Here is a 9,273-nt window from a genome sequence, read left to right as displayed (position 1 = left end):
TCTTAATATTCAGGTGTGTATTCATATTCAGACTTCTTAATTCTAATAAAAATAAATAAGACCTAAAAATATGACTTCCATTAAGTATAAATAAATCACGCTTAATAATTATTTATTATAGAATATTCAACTTACTTTTTCGAAATGAAGTTAAAACACACGAGATCCTATTTCATTTTTTTAAAGCTTAGTTTCCTCAAAATTTGGACAAATAAAAAAAATTAGAAAAAATTATCAAATTACACATCTTATATTTCTATATTTTCAATTATTCCCTACCATTTGTAAAAATTTCAAAAAACCCTCTTCTGATACATAAGAATGATGCTGATACATCGCGATTTGATACATAAGTCATTTTCATGATACATCACTACTTGATACAAACCAAACACAAATTATATAAGTAAAACATAAGTTTTACTGCTATTTTTATTGTGTTCTTGATATATTAGGTGTTATAAGCTGATTCATAAGTTTTATTGATATTATAATGTTTGGTTTGTATCAACTAACGATATATCATGAAAAAGACTTATGTATTAAATCGCGATGTATCAGCGTTATTCGTATGTATCAAAAATCTGGAAAAAAAGAAGAGGAAATTCGAGTAATTACCAAAAAAGTCGGGATAAATTGTAATTGGACTTTTTCACTATGAGATTTAAGTAAAATACCCAAAAAATTATCTTAGTGTTTTTAAGTTTTGTGATCTTAATTTAAAGGTATATTAAATGTAAGAAAATATTCTTTATTTTTGTGGTCTTAACCATGTTAGAAAAATTAGAATTAAAAAAACATTTAGAAAAAGGAAAAAGATTCTTGACTAAAAAGTAAATTAGGATAAATAAGATTGAATAGGAGTAAATTGTATTTTGGGGGGTTACTTTTTCAGAATCTTAAAGAAAAAAAAAAAGAAGAAGCTAAATCAGAAATTATTATGCTTACCTTATTGCTTAGTCTTGCTTGCTATTGAGTTGACTATTTAATTAGCAAATCAATATCCTTTCTTGTTTATTCAATTCAAGAAGTTGTTTTTCTTCATCTGGATCCAGTAAATGGGTCGTATGATTTCACAGTTGGTTCTACCATTTCACTTGCTGCTAATTCTGGGTCTCTCTCTGGCTGATCATCGCTACAACATTGGAGATGAAGTCCCTCTTTTTGTCAACAAAGTTGGTCCCTTCAATAATCCCAGGTATCCCTTCAATTGTTTTTTTTTTTGCTTAGTTTATGAGATTTTCTTTTGATTCCATGAGACATGTTGTTAAAATTTCAATTCTGTAGACTGTTAAATTTTGTGCGGCTGTTGACAATAATGTTGCCATTAATCACCAAGAGAGTACAATGTCAAAATTGGACAACAAATAATCACCAAGAATTTTAAACAAAATGTGTTGCTACTAAGGATAACTGAGTTTTAAGGGTTCAGCCTAGCCACTTTGAGAAAGGCCTAGTGACCAAGTTTGTTCAGTATAGTTTCCCAAATTGGAAGACACAATGTTTAATTTTGTTGTTCCAAGTGTTCTCAAGAGATGTCGGATTAGTTGATGATTTATTTAGATTAGAAAGTGGGTAGTAACGGATGTTATGTCATTTCCAAAGGACAAAGAGACTGATGAGGACTATACTTGGTCTTGAGCGCTTCTATTCTTGACCAAGAAGTTAGTCATTGATAGCATTTCCTGACATTTGTCTTTAAGAATCATTTGTATATCCTTTAGTCCTTGAAAAATGTATTGCTCAAATTTAAATTGTGCTTATTGTGTGAAGTGGAATGAGTTGTTATCTCATGATATGGTTTTTGACAATCCCCACCTCATGAGCTAGCTTTTGAGGTTAAATTAGATCTTCTCTTTCTCCTTTTGATTTATTCCTAGACCACTAGCCGTCAGAAGCCAAAAAGAACTGTGAGATCTTTCAGCAAAATGTATCCTCCATAGGAGGTCAATGATATTTTTTTTGTTATTGCACTTGTTGATATCTTCCATGGATTTCCAAGGTCATTGTTGTACATGCTAAAACTTCTATTTGCTGCATAAATGGAGCAATTAATCATCTTGAAGAACTTTCAGCATCTGCATTTAAATGTCTTCAAGTTTCAAGGTCCCCATTCTCTAATCTTTTTCTAAGCATGAAATAATTTCCCTTTTTAAATCCCATCATAAACCAACATATAAGGATATTTTTCTTTTTTTTTTTAGATGGAAGCTCTCCAACCCTGCATCTTCCATTGATATTTTCTCAAGTGGCTTTAGTAATTCTTAGAGGGTCTTTCTCATTCTTGTGCAAAATTCGATGTAATTTGAATCATCAAAGTAAGTGAATGAGTCAAGGACCTTAATGTAAAATATCCTAGTTTTCTTACTTACTGAAAAAATAAAATGTTTGACTTTTCACCCTTGCAACAGATAATCCTGATATTCCTATATCTGTTATTCTTTTGCAGTGAAACATACCAATATTATGATCTGCCATTCTGCCAGCCAGGTCAGCATTTTTGGCTTGCACTTGAGTATAGTGGACCCTAACTAGTTAGGCATAGTTGCTTTGTATCGTGCTAGGGTACTGTCATATTTTCTTGCAAACATACATGCTTCGTTTTTCTTTCTTTTGAGCCGAGGGTCTATTGGAATGGAAACAGCCTCTTTACTCCCACAAAGGTAGAGGCAAGGTCTGCGTACATACTACCCTCCCCAGACCCCACTTGTGGGATTATATTGGGTATGTTGTTGTTGTTGTATACAGAGACACCTTACTATTAACATCTTCTGCTTCTTATACGCTTACATAAACTCAAAATATTATTACTGGTTAGACCAAGAGCAAAGCTAGGTCTGTGATAAGAACAATGTACTGTTTTATATAGTTTGTTTAGTATCACTGGTAATCTCTTTAGTTAGTTATGTTAAAACTTAACTATCTTATCTTCAAGAATTTTGACCTTTTCGTTTCACTTGACAGGTGAGCTGCTTCCGGAAAAGGAATCCCTTGGGGAAGTTCTGAATGGTGACCGTTTAACCAATAGCTTGTATCGGTTGAAATTTGGAGTGGACAAAGATGGGGTTGTCCTGTGCCACAAGAAGCTTAATCCAAATGATGTCTCAAAGTTCAGGGCTGCTATTGTTAAAGATTACTACTACCAGATGTACTTTGATGATCTCCCTTTCTGGGGATTTGTTGGGAAAATTGAAGATGAACTCTGGACCCTGGATGGAAAGGGCCCCAATTATTTTCTCTTTAAGCACGTCCAATTTGATGTCCTTTACAATGGAAACCAGGTCATAGAAATGCATGCTCTCAGTGATCCAAGCCATGTTGTGGATATAACAGAAGATATAGACCTAAATGTTACATTCACGTATAATGTACGCTGGAATGAAACATCGATTCTTTTCAAGAATAGAATGGCAAGATACTCGAGGGCTTCAGCAAAACCAGTGAACCATCAAATTCATTGGTTCTCGATAATTAATTCAATTGTTATTTCTGTTCTGCTGATGGCCTTTTTTGCTGTGAGTATGATGCAGCGCCTTAAGAATGATCTGAGAAAGTAAGCCTCATATCATGCTCATTTTTGCTAATGACACAAGTAATCTATGTTCATGAAAGCATCTGAATCTGAAAGCTCTGTCATCATATTTGTATGACTGATGCAGATGGTCTAGTGGTGATGAAGAGGAAGACAAAGAAGTGGGTTGGAAGTACCTTCACGGGGACGTTTTTAGATGTCCATCAAACATGCCTCTGCTTTGTGCAGTTATTGGTGCTGGTACCCAGCTGTTGACCTTGTAAGTTGTAGCTCTTACTTATTCGTCAGATGATTTCATAAATTCATTAAGTTCTGCAGAAATGATAATAGTTGTTTATGTCGTTCATATGACAAGTGAGCCATCTTTTATTTCTTTTCTGACTTATTACTGGGAGAGAATCTATGTGCATAAGTTTGTCTGTTTGATATCTAGATACTGTATCTCTAGGCTCTAGTTTAGGACATTGTATTACATACCCTATAAGATCCAAAAATAGGAAAATATGAACCTCATTATAAATGCAACTACTATCACACCAAAAAATGAAGATTCTGAGGACATCTATTTTTCACAAAAGAGAAGATTTGCTTTCTTCCTTCGAAGCATTTTTTGTTCTTTCCAACCAGACTATCCACATGATATGTAATGCAGTAGACTTCTACATCTGCTTCCTTCTTTTATCCATCTTCTGCCCTTGCCAACAAACTCTTACATGCCTTTGTCATTTCGTGACAATGTCCCAACATTATGTTGCATGGTATCAGCGTCATTTATCTTCTATATTCTGTATTGTTCTGGTAAAATTAAGATATAATGGATAGATAGCTTTGAGAAAATATTGTTTAACCTTGACTATAAGAGCTTAAATATTTCGAAAATACATAGGACGGAAGGCCTTCTAACAAGGTAATGTCAAACCTTTTCCATTTAAGCTCTTTTTTGTATTTTCAAAATAATTGGCGTGGTTTCCATCATCTGCAAACATTTTCCATGTAAGGGTGGTGCTTATTGCATGATTATGTTTGACCTATTTATATTACCTAATTGATCATGCAAGGCACATCGTTTGCCTTTAGTTAACCATTTCTGCTACCCTTACAGGTTCTGCTGCTTATTTATATTGGCATTTCTTGGTGTCCTATATCCATATAATCGTGGAACTCTCTTGACATCCTTGGTCATAATTTATACCCTTACATCTGCAGTTGCAGGATACAGCTCTGCCTCTTTCTACAGTCAATTTGTTGAAACTGGATGGGTAACTTTTATTAACTTCCTTCCAACTTTTGATTTCTGTAATTATTGTTTATCCAGAAACTGAAAACTTTTTTTTTCTCCACTAGGAAAGGAGCGTTACTTTCTCTGCGGTGCTCTTTCTTGGACCATTCCTCTTAATGCAGTTTTTCCTTAATTCAGTCGCAGTATCATTTGGGGCTACTTTAGCAATTCCATTTGGCACCATACTTGTCATTATTCTTGTTTATACCCTCATCGCTATTCCACTGCTTGCTCTTGGTGGGCTAATTGGCTATCGGCATAGGTCTGAGTTTCAAGCACCTTCTGCCACAAAGAAGTGTGCAAGAGAGATTCCATCGCTAGCTTGGTACAGGAAGACACCTGGTCAAATGTTTTTGGCTGGCCTTCTACCTTTCAGTGCCATTGTTGTTGAGTTGCACCAGTTTTATTCTACCCTTTGGGGCTACAAGATTTCGACTCTTCCTGGTATTCTGTTCTTTATGTTTATAATCCTCATACTGCTCACTGTGACCCTAAGCATCGGTTTGACATATATTCAGCTGACAGTGGAAGACCATGAATGGTGGTGGCGGTATGTATCAATTTGGATGTTTCTTTGTACTAATCATTCCTAGGGACTGCATGCATACATATCTCACCCGTCTTTATATCCTTGATCTTTTTGTTATTTGAGTGTTAATTGGTGGGGGTTTAATTGAATTTGTTTAACTTTTTTGTGATTAATAGAATACAGTTTTCTCCTTAAGAGTTTTACTTCAATATTTCAACAAAATCTCAAAGAGAGAATGGCAATATGCAGATTGTATTTCCACTATCCGGAATTTGTAACCACAGTGAAGGTTATCGGCAAATCTGTACAATATGACATTAATGAGTGACTCGTGGAATGATGATACCATGAGAGGATATTGTGTGTTACAGAAGAACTGAACGACAATTGAGTATTGTTGAACACTAGATGTAGGACACTAGAGTTAACAAGAGGTCCCTCTCGTTGGGGCTAAATGCCATTTTTTTCTGTTCATCAATTTACAGTTAACATCAGTTTTGACATTCATGGTAGTTGTCATTCTGGTAAATGAGATTATATTCTTCCATTTGTTAAGTTGGGAGTGCCAAATAAGTTTTATCTGGTGAGTCTGGTGTAGTTGTTCTAGCGCATTTGTGCATTAGTTGTAACCCTCATTTATACTGGATTAATATATATGTTGAGCAAAATGTGAACCCGGATCCAAAAGAATTCTAGGTTCCAAAACAATTATTAGCAGATATCTAAGAAATTACTGCAATGTAACTTAATTTTCTAAGTTGCTGCTTGTTATTCATTTGTTCTATTGGCTACTTCTTTCACAATATCTGTCACTGCCTCAGTAGACTGATAAATATGATATTTGATGCAGGTCTATTTTCCGTGGAGGCTCAATTGCTGTATTTATGTTTGCCTACTCCATATACTTCTATTGCAAATCAAACATGAGTGGGGTCTTGCAGACTACTATCTTCTTTGTATACAACAGTTGCATATGCTATGCATTTTTCCTTATGCTTGGAACAATCAGTCTCCGTGCTTCCTTGATGTTTACCCGTCACATCTACCATGCTGTAAAAAGTGAATGAGAATCCTTCGTGATTGCTATTATTTGAAGCACTCTTCAGTGATTTGTGAAGTTAAACAAAAAGAGTTCCCATTTTTGTGCGTGATATCATTTCAAACTCTCTTTGGTGATATGAGAAGCTAAACAAAATGGGAAAAGGTTTCTTGTTTTTGGACAGTTGAGCATTGGCAGCAAAACTAGCAGAAGTTGATATCGAATTGAAAAGTACTTGGCATCCCTGTATGAGTTGGAAATATGACCAGATGTTGGATGAAGCTATGTAGTTACATTTGTCACCCCTCCCTGGAGTTCTCAACAACAATTGAAAATTGAATTTTTTTAGATACTACTTGGTAGTTCATTCTTCTTACTGTGTTTGTTCCTATACAGCTCAAGTTTGATTCAATAAAAAGTTGTTTTGCAGTTTATGGACTATTCTAATCTATCAACTCTGCACATTTTAGCTTAACACTTCAGATTCTACCTTCTGTTTATCATATGATGCAATCACAAGTTTTTTTATGAAATAACCACAAGACGACTCCAGAGGCATTGGACAGGAGTTGCTCATAGTTTTTTTCGTGCCAGAAAGATGTTAATTACTGTACAGAATTAATTAGTGCGAAATAAAGAAGTTTCTCATTTATAATATTCACACTAACAAGTTGAAACCTAGAAGAATTCTCCTTTATTTTCTTAATAAAATCATGGTGGAAAAACTAAAAAGTTGCTAGGATGCAGAATCTTGAAGGATGTTCTTTGCTACCAAGGAAATGGAAGGCACCAAATCTAACAACTTTCTCCAAGGATGTAGAACAACGTGAAGGATATTTTCTGTTACCATGGAAATAATATTTTTCACTTGATGTTTTTTCCTCCAATGCAATACAGATATCAAATAATTAGCCATGACCAGCATGGCCAAGTAAAAATAATTATTGAAAGATGGATTGAAATGTTCGTCTTCAACTCAAATGAGCATCCATTACTGCAAATCTATTCAGACAGTCGCTGTCCCAAAACTGAAATATCCTCGTAACGCTTCTATATTTCAGTAACAACAAAAACATTAGTTACAAGATTGACACAAGCCCCGCAAGAACATAATGAAAAGGATATAAGCAAGAGGGGGAAAACATGGCCTAGGATCCAAACATATACTAGAATGAACAAAATGCTCACCATGCTTTACCTTGAGAGCTAAAAATTTAAAAGGAACATCAAATATTAAATTCTCAAGACCATCACAACAGAACAGGCACCCACTTCTTCAAAGTCCATATAGATACAACAAGACGACATTTATCCATTGAAAGTAACCATATTCAGATATTTAGTTTGAAAAACTGTTCTGAATGGACTCGGATCAATATTGGCAAAGCAGTCAAATATTGGATTAAGTGACTATATTTGGGATCCGAATCGATAAATAGCAATTTGTGTGAGCAAAATGTATTTATACCTATTATGTTATAGTTTATGGTGTCTATTATTTCCTTATCTCACTTCTATGTTTTAGTAACTCATCCCATTCTTCTCTAGTATGTCACGCTATCTTACTTTCGATACTTCAATTATAATTATCTCATTATTACTAGCTATTGTAATTGAGTCAATTCCTATTTAAACACATATAATTTGCAATTTTTTGTTGAAAATTTTTCACAACCATACTAGTCTAGTTATCGTACACGAGATTGGTTCAAATTTTTGAGCAATATTTCTACTTTACGCATGATTTTAAATTGGTTAAAAATCTCCTTTTCGAAACTAAGAGCTATTATAGAAATTACCTTACATGCATTAGTTTTGGGCAATTTCTCTTGTGAGATGACTCTTATTTGTAGAAACAGACCCAAGAATTGTAACTGCTAGGGGCACCATTATTTTAATTAATATAGACATGTTGAATTTTTTTTTCCTTCAAGTAGTATAGACATATCAATTACTAATTAAAAATTTTGGGGTGGAACTCTCTGATTTTTTTATTTTCATTTTAAGAGAAGCAACTAAAAAAATTGTGTTGTAACTATTAAAACATCAAAAAAAAAATAGAATTTGAAAAAAATACTAAAGTGAGAATCGAATTTAGGTGAACCCACTAAATATCTACACGTGCATCCCAAATCGACTGGTGAAACCACTTTATCTTTGTTTCTAGGGGTACCAATACATAAATATATACACATATTTTTTTGGAGGTTATCGAAAGTCCGTAACCCTCCTACCCTAAGTTAGGAAGGTTCATTATTTGTTTATCAGTATCAGAGCCATTATTTTCTCTGAGAGATTCAAAATATAAAATAGTAAACACACGAAAAAGTCAAGGAAATTTAACATCTACCATATATAATGTAATTTTTTTTTGAAGAAGATTCATATGGACTCCTTGATCCTACTTGACTCCACACATGCTCTTATGCTCAATGTTATGTGCAATATAGTTCGTTTTTGAATTGTGAACACATCATGAAAATATTAATTAAGATATAATGTGAATTACATTGATTTTTTCTCAACAACAAAAGTTAAATGTGAAAATTTAACAATCTTTTCATGTTAATTTTCATAGGTTCGTGTTTGTTAGAAATGATAAAGTAAACATATGTTACTTTCCTATTCAAAAGTGAACATAGATATCACTTCATATCTTAATTTCCTTAAGCCTAGTTGTGTTCAAGAAAAACTAGAAATTGCACCAAGATAGAAACAAGTTTAAAATGTGACAAATAATGTAATTCTCCATTAACCGAGTAGTATTAAACCATAAAAACTGAATTGAAACGAACCAAACCAAATTCAGAACTGGGCTGTTAGATTTCTTCCATATAAGGGCCTGCATGATATGGCCCAATTTCTATACTATCATGCCCGAGCCCAGCCCATTT

General features: G+C 33.8%; 1 protein-coding gene across 2 annotated transcripts; it reads left to right on the top strand.

Annotated features, from left to right (window-relative positions):
- Nucleotides 1-930: 930 nt before the first annotated feature.
- Nucleotides 931-6,820, top strand: LOC129900815 (transmembrane 9 superfamily member 5). 2 transcript variants are annotated; one of them, XM_055975880.1, is made up of 7 exons: nt 931-1,198; nt 2,450-2,490; nt 2,965-3,553; nt 3,660-3,791; nt 4,635-4,791; nt 4,877-5,361; nt 6,191-6,820. In XM_055975880.1, the coding sequence occupies exons 1-7, from the start codon at nt 1,059-1,061 to the stop codon at nt 6,405-6,407; spliced, it is 1,761 nt and encodes a 586-aa protein (XP_055831855.1). In that variant the 5' UTR covers nt 931-1,058; the 3' UTR covers nt 6,408-6,820. The 2 variants fall into 2 exon arrangements, with proteins under 2 accessions (XP_055831855.1, XP_055831856.1); XM_055975881.1 differs by lacking the exon at nt 2,450-2,490 and having other exon boundaries at nt 1,038-1,198.
- Nucleotides 6,821-9,273: the final 2,453 nt, after the last annotated feature.

The sequence above is a fragment of the Solanum dulcamara genome, chromosome 8, assembly GCF_947179165.1.
Source record: "Solanum dulcamara chromosome 8, daSolDulc1.2, whole genome shotgun sequence".
In the NCBI taxonomy this organism is placed as follows: Eukaryota; Viridiplantae; Streptophyta; class Magnoliopsida; order Solanales; family Solanaceae; genus Solanum; species Solanum dulcamara.
This window is presented reverse-complemented; position numbering and strand designations above follow the sequence as displayed.

What these genes read in the sequence shown, in the direction of transcription:
- LOC129900815 (XM_055975880.1), top strand. Translation starts at nt 1,059, where the DNA reads ATGGGTCGTATGATTTCACAGTTGGTTCTACCATTTCACTTGCTGCTA. An exon ending in TCTGCCATTCTGCCAGCCAG is followed by an intron (nt 2,491 to 2,964) that starts GTCAGCATTTTT and finishes TTCACTTGACAG; the next exon opens with GTGAGCTGCTTCCGGAAAAG. An exon ending in GGTACCCAGCTGTTGACCTT is followed by an intron (nt 3,792 to 4,634) that starts GTAAGTTGTAGC and finishes CTACCCTTACAG; the next exon opens with GTTCTGCTGCTTATTTATAT.